Source organism: Schistocerca serialis, chromosome 11 (assembly GCF_023864345.2).
Source record: "Schistocerca serialis cubense isolate TAMUIC-IGC-003099 chromosome 11, iqSchSeri2.2, whole genome shotgun sequence".
NCBI classification, from domain to species: Eukaryota; Metazoa; Arthropoda; class Insecta; order Orthoptera; family Acrididae; genus Schistocerca; species Schistocerca serialis.
The window spans coordinates 185,199,588-185,222,180 of NC_064648.1; the positions used below are offsets into that span (position 1 = coordinate 185,199,588).

Consider the following 22,593-nt stretch of genomic DNA (forward strand, 5'->3'; position numbering starts at 1 on the left):
ACCAATCCCTTCTTCTAGTCAAGTTGTGCCACAAACTTCTGTTCTCCACAATCCTATTCAATACCTCCTTATTAGTTATGTGATCTACCTATCTAATCTTCAGCATTCTTCTGTAACACCACATCACTTTAGTCTACATTTTATATCCTATCTACTTCGACCATTATCAGTTATTTTGCTCCCCAAATATTCTGTGCTCCCAAAATATTCTGGAGAAGTGCTACTATCCCATGTTTTAATGTTTCATCATTTATGATCACTGAGATTTACTGCACCCATTGCATTACAAGATGTTCATACTGTACTTCATGCACGATGAATCACCGATGTGAAAACTTACATGATGTTCAGTGCCATCCAAATCCTCTTTCAGTTCTGGGTCATGCTTTATATGAAGACTAGGCATCTTTAGTGGATCTTCATCAAACTGAAAAAAGAAAGAATGATGGCACATTCAAAGCATCTGTCCCTTGCACTTCAGTGGTGGTTACACATCATGCAGGGCTAAAAAGCTATTGGTCAGATGTATTCACTTACAGGCCATATGTAACAAGAAAATGTCTGTCACATTAGATTAGATTTATTTTCACTCCAATTGAGCCATATTGCTGAGTTCCTACAGGATGCAGAACATGTCAGAAAAACAATAATACACAACAATTATACATGATAAACATTTCAAACTAAAGCTCCGTTTAATTTAGAGGTAGACACATCAGATAGATATAAATCAAATAACAGAAATTATTTCATCCTTACCAAGCAGCTGCTGCTGCTGCTACACACACACACACACACACACACACACACACACACACACACAGGACATGTCATTTTTCTCAACTAAAATTTTCCTTACCTTGCAAGGGAGGCAGAAAAATGCACTAATACAATACCACTTCCTTTCAAGACAAAATTACACACCACACTATCTAAAATATCATGACTTTTTCTCCTTTTCACCAGTACCACTATCATCCCTTTTCATGCTTTATTTGAACATTTAAATAGTGTGCCACGATTGTAATTTTATTTGAGGCATTTTTGCTGGGGATGGTCACAGTCGCCAGCATTGACATAGGGCACTGAGCACGTCAGGATTTGCATAAGCAGGTAGAAATTTCTGTATCATTGAGTACATCATACTATGTGACAAATTTTTGACATTTCTACTGCTTTACTGCAACACTGATTCATTATTGTGAAGAATTTGATAAATTTATGTGCATAGAAATGCACTATATTTGCTAATGAATGGAAGATGCTGATTACTCACAGTGTTTATGTAGATGGCAACATGAATTATTACTAATATATTTGCAATTGCATGACTGAGAAACTCCAGTAACATTACTAAACTGAACTGTGTGTCTTATGTATGACACCAAATCCAGAACCTTTTATGTTTCTAGTGCAAAGGAGCAGGCGAAACTGGCCAATTGTCTGTAAAATGCTTGGTGAAGTGTGTGGTGTGGTCAATGGCTTCAAGCATGTGATGCAATTCCATTGAACTCTCCACTATCTTCGCAAGTCCAAGATCAACTGCAAGCTCTCGCTCGTTATATGTGTTTTACTGGTTCAGATGGAAACTCCTTCATGAAGTAAAATGTAAAATTTTACAACACAGAAGTTAGTTCTATGTAACCCAAGCTTTTTGTTACAGTATTTGATTAGCTTTAAATTTTATTCCTCTACCCTGTTATTTAAATTATTTTTACTATGTCAGTTCTCACTGTGTACTGCAAATATTCACTTTTGTTTCCTTTGTAGATATTATATCTGACACTACTAATATTTATTGAAGCTCATAACTGAAACTAGTTCAAATGGAATTCACATCAAATCTCTTGACATACATCACAATAGCATTTCTTGATTCTTATTTCAGAACTTAAGTTAAATTCATTTTTTTATGGTTTCAGTCCTTCCAGCCCCCTTTCAGCCTAGTTCAATCAATATATTATAAATAAAATTTACACAAAAACAGAACTGGCGGTTTCTGATGGCTCCAAATGTCATTTAGACATTTGAATGTATTCACTACACTTGTCTAACAGCAGAACTTTAAATTACACGAAATTTAATGTAAGTCATATGGCAGATTATAATTATGACATAGAGGTCATTTGACTCAATGTTATGATGTAACAAACAACCACAATAAAAAAACTAGTAGTAACAGCAGTGTGGGGTGAGTCACAGTGCAATGTAGATCAGTGCAGCCAGCAGATGCTTTTACAGATGTAAGTTTGAAGATGGCACTTTGTTTTTACCAATTGTCAATGTGCAAACACTGATGCAGTAAGATAGTTCAATGCATCCAACTTCTTTATGTTCTGCACATGGAAGCCAAATAAGTTCTTTGCAAAGTTCTTATTCATAAAGTTAAGAAACACCTGAGACAAGAAATGAAGTTATGCACCGGCAACACTGGAGGAAAATATGACAACCCAACATTAGTTGATACAACTTTTTGATGGGCCATCCCCCTGCCTCCCTAACCCCAAAGTTTATATTAGTAACACCTGTTGCATGCTGTAATGGGAAACTATGATGGCTGAAAAGCCAATTGGTGTAGCCATTGACATAATATTTTTGATTGAATGGCAAGACAAACACAGTATTCAACCTAACAACTATCTTGACATATCAAGTGCTAGAGTGGGATCAAACTGAATTTTCAAAGAAAAAACCTGCTTGCAGGGGGGAAACAAACATGTAACACTTAATGTAACACTGGGTTTTCAGCAATTATTTTTGTTCTTTTGTTTCTGATTGTTTTGAATCACATTCACACTTTTACTTATAAAATACTTTATTAAAATATACATATGTTCACTTTACAAAAGACACACGAAGGCTATCTATTGCGCCTCATCACTCATGCATATATACACAAACATAGCTGTCACCACAATCAATACTTCTCGAACATACTCGATATAACTTATTCTAGAACGATGTTCTGGAACTTTCTCATATCCAATATAAATGTATTACATAATTCCAACACACCTCCTTACATTTATATTGCGATGTTTAACATATTCCTAATTTTAATGAATTTTGCTTTACATAACGACTTTGTGAATATATCTGCAACATTTTCATTTGAATCTACTTTAACAATATCAATGAGTCCCTGTAAATAATACTCATTCACAAAATGGTAATGCACTTCTATGAATTTTGAATTCTTTGTGAAATTACCAAACTTCGCTATATTTAATGCTCCTGAATTATCTTCATATATGACAATAGGTTTTTCAAATTTAACATTAAAAATGTCTAAAATATCATGTACAAGTTTCACCCCGCTTACAGCTTCAGACAATGCTACATATTCTGCGAAAGTTGAAGCCTTTGTAACACTCGCTTGTTTTCTTGACTTCCAAAATACAACATTACCAAATAATCTAATTACATAACCAGAAGTTGACTTTCTATCCACACTATCACCTGTCCAATCTGAATCCACAAAACAATCTAATATCTCAGCACTTTCATTCCTACAATAGTTTAATTTCAAATCTTTAGTTAAATATAAATATTTCAAAATTCTCGAAGCATATTTAAAATGAGTACTACTGTAACAACTTTGGAATCTGCTCAAGTAATTCACACTATAGCTAATATCTGGTCTAGTACCCGAACTTACGTACAAGAGTGCACCTATCAAGTTTCTATATCTAACGTCATTACAATCTTCATACGCTTGTTCTAACTTTAAATTTACTTCCATTGGAGTTTTGTACAAGATCGAATCTTCAATTTTATATTTCGCAGCTAACGAATCAATATATTTTTCTTGACTCAAACTCATAACTCTTGTTTCACAATCATAATTAATATCGATGCCAAGATATCTTTTTACCCCACCTAAATCTTTCATATTAAATCGTTTTGACAATAAGTTCTTAATCTTAACAATTTTTTCTTTTCTCACACAGCAAATGAGCAAATCGTCGACAAAAATAATCAAATAAATCAAGACATCTCCATCTCGCAATACATAAAGACAATAATCATATTTACTCCTTTTAAAAACTAAACTTCTTAAAAACTCGTCAAGACAATTGTACCAAGCTCGTGAGCTTTCTCACAAACCATACAATGCTTTATACAATTTACAGACTCTATCCATACCATCATCATATCCTCTTGACTGCTTTACATAAACTTCAGATAAAACTTTACAATTTAGAAACGCAGTCTCCACGTCCATTTGTTCTATAACCAAACCTTCTTGACAACAGTATGACAACAAAATCTTTAATGTTTGCATATTGGTTACTGGAGAATAAATATCCTCAACGACTTCTTTTTGTTGAAACCCCCTGACAACTAATCTTGCTTTGTAAACACTTCCTGATTTCTTTGTGAAAACCCACTTTACATCAATGGCTTCTTTATCAACTGGTTTATCTACTAATTTCCATGTTTTGTTTTTGTTCAAACAATTTCCTTATTCATCGCTTTTTCCCAATAATTTGATTCGGCGCTGTTAATCGCCCCTCAAAGCTTTCCGGACTATTTGCACTGCAAAAGTTTACATAAATAAAATTGCTGCAAACATTATCATTTAATATTTTTGGTTTTCTTTCTCTAGATGATCTCCTCAACTCAAGTACTTTCTCTGGTTCATGATTATCAGAAAGCTTTTCATTTTTCTCAATTTCCTTCTGTTTTTCTATTAGTTCAGTTTCATTTTCTATACTTTCGTGTTCAGAATCACTAGAATATTCACCTACTGAATCATAATCTTTAAACCCAATACATTTAACACCACTTTCAACAATGTGCACATGTCGAGCTACAACTATCTTATTATTTATTAGCACTCTGTAGCCTACTTCACAATAACCCATTAAAACCCCCAAATCGGCTTTCCTATCCCATTTCGACTTCCTCAGTTGCTCAGGTACTCTTACAAAAACTCTATTCCCATAAAACTTCAAATGATTAACATTAGGTCTTTTCCCCAGTAATATCTCATAAGGAGTTTTCTTTTCAATGGTGTTAGCTAAAGTTCTGTTTTTGAGGTACGCTGCTGCACAAACCACTTCAGGCCAAAATCTCGTGTCTACTCGCGCTTCGGCTAGCAGACACCGAGACATGTCCATGATGGATCTGTTATACCTTTCAGCAGTACCATTAAGCTCATGCACATAAGGTGGACAAGCATTCAATACAATTCCTTTTTGTCTCACAAATTAATAGACATTTTCATTTAAATATTCCTTCCCATTGTCACATCTTATCTTTTTAACAGTTTTCCCAGTGAGATTCTCAACTTCATTAATATACTCTACAAAACAATTTTATACTTGATCTTTAGATTTTATGGTGTAAACACGAGCTGCCTTACTGTAATCATCAATGAAAGAAAGAAAATATCTTTGCCCATGCATTCCAGTAGTTGAGTGAGGCTCATTTAGATCTGTGTGAACAATTTCTAAGATTTCTTTTGCTTTGGTTCTATTATTTTTAAAAGGAACATTATGCATTTTGTTTCCAATACAGATTTTACATTTCATAAATTCTGATTCTAGCTCTGAAGGAACCCCATCTAACAATTTATGTTTACATAAAGTATTTAGATAATTGAAATTAACATGTCCCAAAATGCGGTGCCATTTTTCCTTTGTTGTCATATTATTGTCTTTACTCATAACATTAACATTAACTTCTCCTTTATTAATAGTACTACTCATTTTATACAACCGACTCTCTTTCCATGCAATCGCAATCAATCCATTAGCTTTATTAAAAATTTTAGCATTATTCCCTACCGATACAATTTTGTGATTATCTGTAATTTTTGCATAACTGATCAAGTTTTTGTCTATGTCTTTTACAAAGAAAACATCTCGCATATCAATTGGAACCATTTGATCATAGACAGGAAAATTACTAATTACATTACCAACTTTAGTAGCTTGCAAAATTTTTCCATCAGCAATTTTTACATTTATAGGTTGTTTTGAAGTTATACTATTAGAAAAATATTCCTCATTATTAATAACATGATCAGTACAGCCACTGTCTAATAACCAATTGATTTGAATTTGATTGTTGTTACTTGACTCTACTGTTCTATTTTGACCTATCATAGAATTAACCTCTGTTATAAAACTACTCATACCATGATCACTCTGATGGTAACCTTGCTTGCTGTGATGCCGACCGCTGCTAAAACCATGCTCCTCTCCTCGACCACGTTGCCTGCTGCCATAACCTCCACGCTGCATGTTGCCATAATTTCCACATTGTACATTGCTATAGCCTCCACGCTGCATATTTCCATTGCCTCTGTCGCTACTTTGAAAATGTACTCCACGATGCCATGTGCCTCTGTTACTTGGTCTTCCCTGGTTACAATCTCGTTTGAAGTGACCTGCTTTGCCGCATCGATAACATACTTGCTTCTGATTTCTTGAATTCAATTTTCTTTCTGTGTGAAATGCATTTGATTTTACCTCTTCATTTCCAGTTTTTGCATTCAATAATTGAATCTTACTTTTAACGTATTCAACTGTCTGGTCCTCTTCCTCCAAGACGTCCACTAAGTCCCCAATATAGCTCATTGACTCTGGTAACGTTCGCAGCATATAATTTAACTTCTCCTTTTCCGTTACTTTAGCGCCTGCAGATTTCAGCTCATTTACAGTTTTTTCAAATGCACTGAAAAATGTCCCCATATCACTGTAATCACTTAACCTCAATTTGTCCAACTTGTTTCTGCATAATATTTGAAGGGCTGTAGACTCTTTCGAATATAATTCATCAAATTTCTTCATGATCTCGAAAGCACTTTCTCTGTCACTCACGAATTCTAGTTGCTTATTTGTGATTGCACCATAAATATAGTTGATAGCCTTCAAGTCCTCTTCATCCCACGTTTCGTTGTCTGAACTCACTTTTGCCTTCGTAGTCACTGTATGGCATTTCTTCATTTTTAGGTACATGATTATCCGCTGCTTCCAGTTCCCATAGTCCTCGCCATCAAATACAGGAATAGTTCTATCAGCCATGTCGAACTTTCTGAATAACACGCGACGGCCACAATATAATATTTAACTTCTACTTTTCTTTTCAATAACCACGCTCTGCTACCATGTTTTGAATCACGTTCACACTTTTACTTATAAAATACTTTATTAAAATATACATATGTTCACTTTACAAAAGACACACAAAGACTATCTATTGCGCCTCATCACTCACGCATATATACACAAACATAGCTGTCACCACAATCAATACTCCTCGAACATACTCGATATAACTTATTCTAGAACGATGTTCTGGAACTTTCTCATATCCGATATAAATGTATTACATAATTCAAACACTGATATTTATTTGTATCCTGCAGAACTCTGTGCAAAAACAGGAAATAATGGAAAAGAAGACTGTCGGTTTCCAGGCTAACCTAAACCTCTGAGTAGGCTATATATCAGTCTGTCACAACGTAGATTCCACCTCTGAGAGAAAGCTCTTAATATTTGAAGAGATACAGTGAAACACTGCTCGACACCCCAATACAAAAACCTCTTGCGAGCAGCAAAAGAACATGAAGACAGGACTATCCACACAATACCACTCACCAAAACCAAGATTTGTATACCAGATATAATTATTAATAAAATTTCAAAATCAATGTTGCACATGTGATCTGTATAGCCACATATATGATTATATAACATTAACAGAATCATCGGTATGTGTCAAAAGCATTCTGTGAAGGAAAGGCCATACAAAAAATGATTATGTTGTATGTTAACAGCATGACTGAGCTTGTTAACAGCTGTGCATTGTCTATGATGTAATATCCTCCCATTGCCTGTCACCAAACCACTTCAGAGTTATTTTACAAGTATCTACTTTTTACCATAACCATGTGCAGTACGTGGACCATCATTTGTAAAGTTTAGCTAATAAACCTCTCCATATGAGTTGTTGGCTTTAGGAACTATGTTATTAATATGGGCACATTAAAGCCATTTCAAAGTAACATATGTACATCTCAAGTACCTGCACTTACCAGGTCTCCATGGCAATGACTAAGAAACAACAGAAGCCCCTGGAGTTCCAGTCAAGATGCCACAGGTCCATAAGCTTTCCAATGTGCTTGACATTGCTGACTTTTTTCACCCAAAAGGAAAGGGAGGACACTGGCTTCAAGATTATTCATGTTTGCCTTATTAAGAGACAAGATGTGCTGAGTGTTGTTGATTGGACACCCAAACCAACACAACTCACTTCACCTGTTGGGCCTGAAGAATACTGCCCTAGAGCATCCAATCAAGTAGTGAGGGGTTGCTGATCACTGGGAAATCCAAGACTCTCAAGCAAACAGCAGCCTTGTGTGGTGATACACACCACTATGAAGAAATGTGGAAATACATACCACTACAGAGAAGTGATGCATATCCCTACATCATCAAATGATACTTCCAACTAGAAGTTATTTATGTAACAAGATTAGAGAAACAAAATATATTGAGTATAAATGTACATGGCACAAGAGACATGTCAGCGTCTTGTGTTTGCCAAGGTTCCATCTAATCTAATACATCTGAGATGTGGTGTTCCATCATTATCTAATTTTTCTGCATGGTTAGGTTATGTATGATCCTCAATATTTTTCTATGTACTGATAGATTATCATCTGCAACTAAATTATGTTCCTTTGAGTTAGTTTGGCTGATCAACATGCCTCTACCTATGAAACAATGTTGTTGAACAACAAAATTTCATGTCCGTTTTGTAGAACTCCACTCACAAGCTACACTTCTTTACTTTATAGAAAACAATGTTTCTCTTCCTGTCCCAATCACTATATATTATGCCTGTGCCAAGTTGAAGGCTCCAATAAGAACATTTTTATTTTATTTTATGATGATCTTAGTTCCCTATTTTCTGACCTGTGTTATTCGGTAGAAGATGATAGGGTATGCCTCTAAAGACCATGAGGGCACTATGGTCAAGAAGAAGCTAACCAAATAGTAGGTTATATGCAGAATGAATTTTTTAGGTTAGAAAATCACCTGTAAAGACAATAAGCAGGTAACTGAAGATAAATTGTGGGTCACCTAATTTTGGTACTGAGGAAAACACATGTCAAACGTCACAAAAACTAAATGCAAACGCAAAGTAAAAGTAGAGCTTTCTTCAACCTGGAGGTAGTTATTAACACATTAGTGCTCTAGCAGGCACTGTCTTACTGGATGCAGTATGCCACTGGCTTCCTCCAACTTCTAAACTCACTAACATATTAAGTTACACGAGGACGTACAGTGTCGTCATTTTCCACATAGACAATTTCCATATGTGAAAAAGTGACATGTGATACTTGGGACCTAACCCACAACACTTGAACTTGTAGCCTCACACGTATACATTCAATAAGCAATCGTCTTACTCTTAGAAAAATGTGTAAGCATTCAAGACAAGATCTAGAGTTTCGTTAACAGTAGCATTGCACAGAGAACACTGGAAGGAAAACTAGAAATAATTAGCTACAAAATCTCATATTGCATACAGAGGACCCACCAGAAAGATGCACCACAGAACACTGGCAGTAACACATTTCAAATTTATCATCATAAAAAATCAGTAATGTGCAATGAGATAAATCTACTTCTATCTCATCGCATGTTACTGAAATTTGAAATAATCTGCATGCAGTTAAGTACCAAATGTGAGGAAAAAATTATTTTTAAGTGTGAAGTGGAAAAATAACCATTTGAGTACCAACATCCACCCATCATATCCTGTGAACTACATAACTGGAATTGCATGCATTGAGAGTGGGAGAAAGACGTGGAGGACAATTACATCAATGAAGTACAATATGATATGAGGTTGTGCAAATACAGACAAGATAAGCCACATCCTTTTATCAGGAAGTGTCCCTCCATTTCCTTGAAGAGATTAAGGGAATCCACAGAAAATAAAGATCTAAATTTACAGAGGACAATCTGAACTCATTCATCTCAAAATCATGTCCTGTGACAGTGCCACAGCTGTGAGAACAAGAATTCCTGTGAAAATCTACAAAACACGTTTTCCCAAAATTAGCCTGTGTAACTGCTTAGAAAACCCACACAACAGGAAAATGTTTATTCCGTTAGCAATAGACATGCCCAAAATGATCACTTCTCTGATACAGAGATTGGATCCTGAGCACTAGACTACTGAAGCATCACAGATCACTACTGTTAAAAACAAGTTTTGAAAGAAAGGAATATACTTCTGCCTAACAAACCTGTTAAAGTTATTAGAAACTATATAATAGCCAAGCCACCCAACTATGGGGAATGTTGTGGAATACAGTGAGGACCTGCATCTGTTTAACAACATAAAACAGTTACATGGCAGCAGGCATCTGTATAACAGATTCAAATGAAGCCAAATCTACTGGATCCCCACTGGCAATCAAAACTGAACATAAGAACCTTCAAGGCAGCTTATATAAGAAGTGTTCCATTAATTTATAAGGAAGACCGTATCTTGCAAAAAATTAAATGGAAAAAGAAATCCAAGAACTTTTGAACAAAAATTTTTGAAAATGGACCAAAGGCATCTCTACAAATGCTTGTTGATAATGTTGCACACAGAAGCAAAAGAGAAGACAGGAACAGAAAGACTAATTACACTGCTTTACCACAGAACATAAAATTGCATTTCACATTTTTGACTACAGCATGGATACCAAAATGACAGATATATAATTGACTAAGGTGGGGACAGGAGGGAGAAGGAAAAACCAAACTTATTCTACACAGAGTAGACTGCTAGACCTGAAGGGGCAGCCATCAGATTAAATGAAACACATGGATGTTGCACAACCACCTCTGGCAATGGAAGTGTTACGTTATGGAACAATGGCTTCTCAAAGGAATAGAGAAATGCACATGTCATTTTCGTTTGTAAGATGAGGTGCAGGAAACATGTTTGGAGCTAAAGACCTAAATATCAGATAATTTTTTCTCCAAAATAATGATTTTGGAAAGGAAACAGTTCCTCTGCAAGAATAAAAATGAAGAACACAATTGATCAAGTAACATTGATTGCTCTGTTCATTCACAGTGCTGCTGCAATGCAGTCAGCCAATCCCATTTTGAATACCAGATGATTTCAGCTAATCAGGAACCTTCACAAAGTGATATAATGAATGTTTCAGATTAGAAAATCTTCTATGTAACACATGTAAAAATTTATTTAGGCCACAATGATGAGTTAAACTTCGATTTCTTGCTCTTTATGGGCTGTCACCTTAACCATTATGGACACATCACTGTGACAATAATAACTAGACTGAAAAGGGTATCTTACAGATCATCCTCTTCAATTTCCTTCAGATTCATAGTATATGGAGTTTAGTGCTGGACCATCAATTTTGTAAACCAGTACTGTGCTATTACCAAACAACTAAAAAAATTGACTTTCAAAATCAGAAGATTTCTGAGTGCTGTAAACTAAAAAATATTTGCTACTTATTAACACAATTGCTGGTAATTGAGTGTATAGAATAGAAGTGCAGTAATGAAAACGTTGCTGGTTCAAATCTCCTAGTAGGAACTACTACTACTTTTTAAAAAATCCAATGTCTACTAACAAATTGCAAATTTAAGAAATACTGAATTGTAATGGTTTAGTAAAAATTACATCTTTTTACATTACGCCACCTTGACATTTTAAAACAAAGATTTGGATACATTTATGGGCAATTTCTTTGTTTTCTATCTGATGATTTCCATTTCTACACCAAAATTTAATTTTTCAACAATACTTGCATTTTTATGTAATTTTTAATTAAAATAACTTTTTCATAAAGCATGATTCCGCATGAATTAAAATTGCCATTCGTTTTACATATGGGATTTAAATAAAACTAAAAGAACTGGTTGCTATTAGTGTGTTCTGAGTCACCAATTTTATGATTATTATAGAATTATCCTATACACCCCACTACAGACAACGACGTAATAAATTTTTTGTACTTCCCAGCACTTAGGAATCACCCAATCTCCAAATGCATTTCTTGTTTCTACTTTCATGGAGAACTGTGTCATACTGCTTTACCTAAGATGAAAACCTATGAGGAAACAAGTGACGTCCCTTTGGCAGGCCTGGAGGCAAGCTTGGTTAGGATAATTGTTACTGATCCTTAAACCAGGAGTTACGGCCTTAAATCTGAGAGATAGGAACAGTTTTCATCTTTTTCTTTGTATGTGTATCAATTAAGTCTCTCAGAATTGTTATTTATGTTTATATAAATAGGGAAGTAATTCTACAAATATATATCCTAGAACAATTTCTCCTGCTCAAAGACAGTACTTTAAACAATAGAGCACACAGCCCCCACCTCAGACATACCATGGACATTGCCGAGGTAGTGCTGCTTGCATGTAAACGATACTGAAAACAATATATTAGGTGCAACCACAAGTAAGTATTATCTGTGGAGGGGCAAAAGCCTTTTTAGTAGTTGCAGGAGCAATGGTCTGGATGATCAACCGACTTGGCCTTGTAGCATTAGCCAACTTCCTTTGCCAATACTGGAAATAGGAAACTGTAGCTGTGTGTTTTTGTTCTCAAGATCATACATCTCTATTCTACAAAATTATGTTAGGATCATTCTGGAGATTAAAAAAATCCCCCATTCAGATCTACAGGCAGAGACTACCCAGGAGAATGTTATCAGGAAACGCAAGACAGGCAGCCTATATGTCAGAGTGTGTAGTATTAGATATCTTAGAATGGTAGGCACATGTCACTAGGGTTAAGATAAATACTGCCTAAGGGGAAATTTAAGTGACCTTTGGAGAAAAGAGAACCACTTGCATGATCATCAAGAGCTCAGATGGAAAACAAGTTCTAAGCAAAGAAGGGAAAGTTTATTGTGAATATATAGGGTCTACACAAGGGTGATGTACTGGAGGGCACTATTATGGAAATGGAAGAGGACATAGATGAAGATGAAATGGGAGAAATAATACTGTGTTATGTGTTTGACAAAGCACTATAAGGTCCGACTCTAAACAAGGCCCAGGGAGTAGACAACATTTCATTAGAACTACTGATAGCCTTGGGAGAGCCAGCCCTGACAAAACTCTACCATCTGGTGAGCAAGATGTGTGAGACAGGTGAAATATCCTCAGACTTGAGAGACAGGTGAAATATCCTCAGACTTGAAGAATATAAATTCAAATCCCAAAGAACGCAGGTGTTGACTGAGGTGAAAATTACCAAACTATCAGTTTAATAAGTCATGCCTACAAAATACTAACACGAATTCATTACAGGCGAATGGAGGAACTGGTAGAAGCCGACCTTGGGGAAGATCAGTCTGGATTCCATAGAAATGTCTGAACGCATAAGGCATTAATGACACTACAACCTACATTCGAAGATAGATTAAGGAAAGGCAAACCTACGTTTCTGGCATTTGTAGACTTGGAGAAAGCTTTTGACAATGTTGACTGGAATACTCTCTTTTAAATTCTGAAGGTAACAGGGGTCAAACACAGGGAACGAAAGGCTTTTTACAATGTGTACAGAAACCATATGGCAGTCATAAGGGCCAAGGGGCATGAAAGCGAAGCAGTGGTTGGGAAGGAAGAGAGACTGGGTTGTAGCCTATCCCCAATGTTATTGAACCTGTATATTGAGCAAGCAGTAAAAGGAAACAAGAAAAATTTGGATTAGGAATTAAAATCCATGGAGAAGAAATAAAAACTTTGAGGTTTGCCAATGACATCGTAATTCTGTCAGACACAGCAAAGAACCTGCAAGAACAGTTGAACAGAATGAACAGTGTCTTGAAAGGAGGATGTAAGAGGAATAGCAACGAAAGCAAAGTGAGGAGAATGGAATGGAGTTTAATTGAATCAGTGATGCCAAGGGAATTAGATTAGGAAATGAGACAATTACAGTAGTAGATGAGTTTTCCTGTTTGCGGAGCAAAATAACTGGTGACGGTCGAAGTAGAGAGGACACAAAATGTAGACTGGCAAAACAAGGAAAGCTTTTCTGGAGAAGACAAATTTGTTAATGTTGAGTATAGATGTAAGCGTAAGGAAGTCGTTTGTGAAAGTATTTGTATAAAGTGTAGCCATGTATGGAAGTGAAACATGGATGATAAATAGTTTAGACAGGAGGAGAATAGGGGCTTTCGAAATATGCTGCTGTAGAAGAATGCTGAAGATTATATGGGTAGATCATATTACTAATGAGGAGATACTTAACATAAATGGGGAGAAGAGGAATTTGTGGACCAACTTCACTAGAAGAAGGGATCGGTTGGTAGGACATGTTCTGAGGCATCAAGGGACCCCAATTTAGTATAGGAGGACAGTGTGGAGAGTAAAAGTCATAGAGGGAGACCAAGAGATCAATACACTACACAGATTCAGGATGAGGCAGGTTGCATACGTACATTGAGATGAAGTTTGCAAAGGATAGGGTAGGGTAGCACGGAGAGCTGCACCAAACCAGTCTCTGGACTGAAGAAGAGGAAGACGATGACGACGGCACCAACAGCATAGGAACGTTAGAGAGTTTAAAAAGGAAAAATGGATAGGTTGTACTCAGTTGTAGTAAGATCTCAAACACAGAGGCGGAAAGGACAGGATTTCTAGACAGGTCAGTACAGGGTTACCAACAAAAAACCAAATAGGGGTCATCTAGGGACGGGCCTAGTAATGAATAAGAAAATAGAAACATGAGTAAGCTATTATCAACAGGAATGCCAATAAATGACCATAGTTGAAATAGGAATGAAGAAAATATGACAGTGGTAGAAATTTGAATGGAAACCAGACCAGCAGAAGGGAAGAGGAAAAAGTTTGATAAGACAAAATTACTCAGTAGCTAAGGAAGATGAAAACCAATTCTAGAAGGGAATGAAATTCAATAGTAGGAACAGGAAGAATAAGCAAAATAGCAGGAAAATAACCAAAGGCAGAAAGGAATGAAAGGGGGAAGCTACGTGGTAGAATTTTGCACATTGCATGAATTAGTCACTGCAAACACTTGTTTCAAATATCATGAAAGTAGTTTATGTATGTGGAATAACCTGAAGACACCAAAAGATTTCAAACAGATTATGTAAAGGCAAAAACAAGGATTTCAAAACCAGATTTTAAACTACAAAACATTTCCAGAAATAGATGTGGACTGGCTAGAGTTGTTTTTATTAACTGTAAAATAACACTGAGAAATGGCAATAGTAGAATTCAAGTAGATGGGATCTGGATAAATTAAAGGAACCAAAAGTCAGTGACAGTTTCAAAATGGGCATTAGGCAACAAGTGATAAATAGAGGAAAGGAATACAGTAGATGACGAATATCCAGCTTTGAGATGAAACAGTGAAGACAGCAGGAAACATAGGTAAAAAAAGTAAGACCTAATATGAATATCTTGGCACCTCATGATATACTGAATTTCATTGATGAGAAGAGAAAATACAAACATGCAGCTATTTAAGCAGGCAAAAGGGAATACAGAATGATGTTGACAGGGCATGCAATATGGCTAAACAAAAATGGTTGTAAAGGAAAGGGAAACGAACTTGCTCTAGAATGGGGAAAGGGAGCAGGTGTAGAGCAGAATTTGATACAGCACTGGGAGAGTGAAGTAGTAACAAGGCCATTGCGGTTTATGACATTCCCTCTGAATTATTGAGATACTTGAGGAAGCCATCCATGATGAAATTATTCCACTTTTGCACAAGATATGAGAAAAGCTGACATACAGTCATACTTCAACAAGAATGTAATAATTCAAATTCGAAGAAAGGCAGGTGCTGACAGATGTGAATATTATCAGACCACCCAATTAATATGTCATGCTTGCAAGAACGGAAAACACACACACACACACACACACACACACACACACACACACACACACAAACACAAAACCACTGTGACATGACAGCATCTGCTTCTGGCATGAGCTTCTGTTAGGGTAGGTGATGAGGTATGAGGGGACATGGGGCAGGGGGACAGAGGGATAGCAGTGTAACGTTGGGAGGAGGGGTGGGGGAAGATACTGTGTTCCCTGTGAGAGCATGCAAGGATGTGGCAGAGACAGTATGGGTTGCTAAAGGCAGTGTTGGGAAGCTGTACTGTGGAAGGGGAGGAGAGAAATGAAGAAAGAGTGTGAGTGTGTGTGTGTGTGTGTGTGTGTGTGTGTGTGTGTGTGTGTGTGTGTGGTACTGAAGTGAGAGCATGGAAGGGGATATGAGTAGAGGACATGGACTAGCATAAATTAAGTCCAGGGGGGTTACAGGAAATAATGATAGGTTGTGTTAGAAGGTAGAATCCAGATGGTGTCGGCTATGAAGCAGTCATTGAACTGAAGCACAACATGCTGGGGGCACTTTCAGCAAGTGGGTGGTCCAGCTCTCTCTTGGCCACAGTGGTCACTCATGCAGATAGAGCATGTTAGTTGTCATGGCTATGTAGAAAACAGCACAGTGTTTGCAGGCTGGTAGTTGCCAATCACATGGTTGCTTTCACAGATAGCCCAGCCTTTGTTTTGAAGACGTCTGACAGGGCTGGAGGGATAAAGCATGTACTGCATGTAGGGGTTAACAGAAACGTCCGAGTCCACCCGTCTTATTTGACCAATGATGTCACCAATATGGCGGAAACAACCATTCACAACAACTCCCATATCGCCGCTATGACGTCATTACATAAACATGACAACCAACACACAAATAGATAGAAAAACCATCAAACACATATTCTTCCAAAAAATATAATGAAACTAATGAGACAAGCAGGGGAAATCGGGGGGTTTTGAGTGGGGACAAACTAAAAATGAACACAAGCCACTTAACCAAACGATAAAATAAAATGACCACAACCTTCCCAAAATGAATTAAAGACTATTTCCACTATAATCGAACACTTCCCTAGACCGGGATATTTCATCAGTTCAGTTGGTGACAAAATACAACTGTGGGAAAGGTGAAGAGATTATTTCTCGTTTTGGAGCACAAGAGGTGATGTAAATCCTGGTAGAGAATGTGATTCAGTTACTCGTCAGGGTTGGTACTGATTTGCAAGGGGAGTGTTCCTTTATGGCCAAACAGTGGTTATGTGGGAGATGGTAGGTGACTGACAAGACAAGGCATGGGAGATTCCTTTCTGGAAAATGTTTGAAAGGAAATTTTAGGCTGAGCATGCCTCAGTCAGACCCTTAGCATATTCCTTCAAACCACATTATGTCCCAGTATTCTTAGGTGGTGGAGCCTCCTTGAATTTTCTTTCACTGTAACTCACTATACCAGAAAAAAATACACCTACTAATTCTTTCATCACCACCACTACCAGCACCACCAGTGGCAGCAACTGCAGTAGTACAACTACTGCCAATATTAACTTTTAGATCATAGTATTATTTACTCACACTGCTACTTCATACACTCAAGTTATTTTAATACTATTTGTCATATTATAACTTATCTTCAGGAAAATATTATATAAAAAGGGTACTGTATATGTGAAACTGTGGTCCAATTTGATAGAGGGCCTGATGGACCTAATCATATCAGGTTCACTAAACAAACCAATAGGATCAGAATGATGTCATAAATGAATCTTTATCCGGTGAAGGGTTTGCGATTCTGGGTGGCTAGAAATGAATCTTCTAGGTGGTCTATAAATAAATTGGCATAATATGATGCCATACAAATGCCCTCTGATGTACTGCAGATTTGTTTGTAGGCCATGCCTTCAAAGGAGAAGTAATTATAGGTGAGGACGTAGTTGGTCATGGTTACAAAAATGGGGCTGTAGGTTTGGTGGCAGTCAGACACTGGGGAAAGTAGTGTTCAGTAACAGAAAGCCATGAGTGTTGGGGACATAATCATAGCACGGTGCTGAGTGGTAAAGGAACAAGAACTGTGGAGATTCAGTGTAGGAAATGATTGGTGTCTTTTGTGGTAGGGTAGGCTGTAACAGGCTGAAGGTGTTGCCCATTAGAGCAGAGATTCATATTGTTTGCATTGTTACAAAAAAAAAAAAAAAAAAAAAAAAAAAAAAAAAAAAAAAAAAAAAAAAAAAATGCACACACACAACCATATTTTCTGAACTGTGCAAATGGGAACTCTTCCTGCTACATATCATTCATCCCCACAAGCCCCCTAGCCCAATTTTCACTCAACTCCCCCACTCCCTCTCCAGACTCCAAACAGCACGTAGCAGCCCTATCCGGTCCTCCCCCCCACAATGTCCTTGCACAAACCCAAAGGCAGCACAGCATCAGCTCCACCCCTACCCTGCTATCCCTCACCTCCCCACCCTATGCCACCTCTTTACCCCACCACTCACTTCACTTCAACAGATTTCTGCTCGCATTACATACGGTCATGCCCTAGTGCCATGCATGTCTGTTTTGTATGTCGTACGAATGACTTTGTCCAAAAGCTTAAATATTTAGCAGTCAATTCATTCTACCTACCTGCAACCTAAGGCATCCTCAATATGGTGAGTAGGAATGTATCCTTTGTATATCATTATTCTATCCTGACATTTCCCTTGTTTGATTTTACTTTCTTTGTTCTTTGGAAAACATAATTCAGGCAACTGAATTTTATCTGTCATCATAGGACCATTTCAGATACAATCTCACATGAAAAGCTGGAACAGCAATTGCTCAGTTACACAGCTTTGAGCTAATGAAAGAGAGATACATTAACAATAAAGATGTAACATGAGATAAAGGTGCAATGTAATCCTCACTTCTGTGGTTGTCCCAAAAAAGTAATAAGAGAAGATTGCCAAACCAAAGGCAGGTGTGCTAAATCAAAAACTACTTGCCTTTACCAACTTATGTTTTCAGACCAATGCAAGAACTACAATACCACTAGAAGAATGAACTTCCTGAAAATGAGCAGAACAATACAGCCACCAAGTTCACAGAAAGAAAGGTATGTGAGACATTCAAAGCACAAAGGTTTCTTTTTTGGGGGTGGGGAGGGGGGGAGGTCACGCTTGATGCAGACTTTAGCAGTTGGTGCTCACATAAACCTGTTAAGGCTACTTTTATAACATGAAATTGTCTAGCAAGCAACTTTCAAGATGAATGATTCAGAGCAAATGACACATTTATTTTGTTACAAGAGTGTTTTGATTTAGCTAAAAACAACTTAATTACAGCACTTTGATGAAGAAAGAAACAAAGGAGATATTTTCAAAACAAGCTCAATGATGAGGGAATTTTCCATGAAACGTTGATAGCCACACACAGGAAACTTCAAAATCCTTCTAATTTCAGAGAAACTGAATAAAGAATTGAGATCTAACATTCACTTTAGCATGTTTTAATTTGTCAGAAGCTAACAGCGACATTCTATTATAATTACTTCTTTGATGAGCATCAAATCCGTAGGTGTATTTTCTGTGTTACAGGTGTGTCATATTTGAGCCCACACAGTTTCATTCTGTGATTATATTAACATTTAAGTAATTTATATGATACCAAATATTTAGAGTGGTAATGGGAAGATCTAATTGTTAAACAGTATTGCAAACATTCTGTAGTTAGAACTGTAACACTCCCTTATTCTTTTAGCATCAGCATTACCACCATTTCCTTCTTAAGTTTGTAAATTCTACTATCAACTACACTTTCATTTAATAATATTTAAGGTCCTCAAATGTTTTCAACAACAACTCTTGGTCCACCTACCACTTCTCTACATTTAATGGATTCTGAATACCTACCGACAAAACAAAAACCGAATAGGAATATTAGGACTTTTGACAAGAACTTTGAGGGTATAAACCAATTACATGAGCAATAGCAAAAATAATACACCAAGAGAACAATATTGTAGGGGTCATAACTGTAGATTTCTCCACCTGGCATCATGATGAATAGACTGCCAAATATTGTATTTGCAATAAATCCACATGTATCTTCCTCTACTCTGAGAAAGCAACTGTGGTCAACTTAAAAATTGACCACAAATATAGCATCTGATCAGTTCATCCAACAGATCATAGAACTGATCTACCGTACTAGCCATAAAATCTGCACTTTAGCAAGTAAATTCCTACCCACGTATTACTTCATCATATCCATTAATAAGACCACTTTCTATCTAGACTTCAACAACACACCAAACTATCTTGAATCAGAAAATTAATTTGTAACAACTGATTGTTAACACCACAATAATTTAAGAACATGTGAATTTCCTAGTAGACAACAGACCTGTAATCATTAACTGCTGACAAGCCAACATCACACTCAAACAAAATGCTACAGAAATTTTGAAATAAATTAAATACTAAGAGAGCAGCATCATATGCTACAGGACACCAATCCATTTCAAATATGTTGAACATCCAAGAGTCACAACTTTGTCAGCTCATGTATCAAAACCAACAGCCAATACCAAATGTTTCATTTGACAACCAACAGGGCATGCAATCTGCTTGTTTACACACCACATAGCACATAAAAATTAATGAAACAATGGTCAGAAATACATGAAGCTATTTACCAAGGAGCCTGATTCAGCATATACTTCATTCTTCTCTTTTTTCAGCCAATTAGTTCCCTTGCAGTCCATGATTGCCCTCGTAAGCCACTGAAAAACAAGAAATAAGAAGTGGTCATATTTTTTGCATTGTCACTATTCGTTATAGTGCACAGGTGGTATTTTCTGGCTGCAGCAAATGAGTCAGTGTATATGAAAAATTTAAAAATGGCTGATGAAAGGAAACTGGTGTACAACTTGTTGGTTATGAAGACACTGAAGTCTCACTGTCATTAATGGAAAACAAAACTCAATTTGAGAGAAAAAAAACTCACACAAGGATACAAAACTACCAGTTGCTGCTGTTACTTAGTAGCATTTGCTTGTGGTATACAATCCCATTCTGAACACGGTAACGGACATAACTTGCTTTCTTCACATAAATTTCTAACTGTCAAGCGAAGCAACTAAGACAAAGTGAATTTACCAAATAAGTCTATTTACTATAGACAACAACAATTTTAAGTATGAAGAATAAAAGACTAAACTGAGTCTTGAGCTTACACTCTTGAGGTATATCAGAATCTATTCTGCAAATGCCTTAATATATAGAATAATGTAATATGTTCAGAATTATATTCTCAGCAATGTATGCAAGGACAGAACAGAATTATTTCTCAATCATACTGGTGCTCTTTCAATCCTTAATCTATAGACCCACATTTGCTCATGGTATTTAGGAAAGCACAACACGAAAATCTACCCCTACAGACAGTTCATTTTTTTTTTGTCAGTTTAACAACTGATTCCCTATACAGTCATCTATTATCAAACTTATCAACCCAGTTTAGAGCAACACTGCACTCTTTACCCAGGCACTACAAAAACAACACACACTGCAGCCTGCCGGTTGCATAGAAAAGTAAATGATTTTTTATTGTCAAGATTTAACACCTATTAAATTCCTCTAACAAGACTTAGTGAAATTACTTTCTTACATATGAGTATTCATGACAATCTTCTGTGGTGTTGTGATGTGCCGTATTTTGGCAGTGGCAAATACACATACCCTTTAGGCCTTACACAGTCAATTACATTTCCCATATCCTTCCAGAAAGGTGATGCACTACTCTTTCACAAAAATAGTTTTCAACGTGCGCATTAGTAGAATAAGATGTTAACACTATTTGCCACACTATGGAGCACATAGGCACATTGAAAACCCACGGAAAACGCAACACAATAAATTACCTGTACAGCAATCTCTTTCGTCCCAGCATAATCAATCCCTGAAATTCTGTCTTAACGTGGGCAAATGAATCGGATGTATCGACAATACAACTGTTCAAGCTACAACCTTGATGAGCTACGCACCGGATTACAGTGAACTTTATTACTGTTCCTAGTCACTCCTTCACAAATATTGTTACCGAATATAGCATGCACAACCCAAAGTCAATATAACAATACTAATGTAGCGTGTGTGCGAAGTTCATTAAGCGCAAATTTTCTGTCAATCACGAAGTATTTCACACTGACCTTCACTTTCTCTAACTACCATACCATTTACAGAAACGTTTCCGGTAATTTCAGACAACATGTCAAAATTTCAGCCGGTTCTTTTGATAACTCACGGGAGACATTTAGCAATTTTATCGGACAGGATGTAAACAGCAAGCACATGACGTACATACACATAGATCTGGTATTTCTCGTAACTAACGGACAGCATAGGTACGTAATTTGCACTAATATGTTTGTTTAACCACTAGTCACCTCCGGCTCGAAGTACAGAAACACAGGGTCACGGAAGATAAAAAGTGCTTGGTTCTGTTACACATAACCTGAAATAATTACTTATGCAATTCAAAGGCATTCCAAATCATAACCAGAGACGTCAAAGATAATGCAAGAATTAAATGTGGAAAAAATTTATGGTTCAAATGTGCCCAATAAATCAAATTATACCAACACAATAGTTGTACGAACAGTTACCACAGCATCTTTACAAGGTATTGGCAAACTATTTCATTCATGGTAGTTAGCTGTAAAAATCATTAAAATTACGTATTGACTTGG

The 22,593-nt window shown here is 36.6% G+C and overlaps 1 protein-coding gene across 1 annotated transcript in view; it reads right to left on the reverse strand.

Moving 5' to 3' along the window:
* LOC126426625 (zinc finger protein 98-like) overlaps positions 1–22,312 on the reverse strand; it is an 81,408-nt gene extending 59,096 nt beyond the window's left edge. The window contains exons 1-3 of the mRNA XM_050088514.1: positions 22,205–22,312; positions 20,539–20,625; positions 341–427 (exon numbers count right to left, since the gene is read on the reverse strand). Coding sequence (XP_049944471.1) covers positions 341–427; positions 20,539–20,625; positions 22,205–22,246 — 216 coding nt within the window. The 5' untranslated portion in view covers positions 22,247–22,312. The remainder of the gene's footprint in view (positions 1–340; positions 428–20,538; positions 20,626–22,204) is intronic.
* Positions 22,313–22,593: the final 281 nt, after the last annotated feature.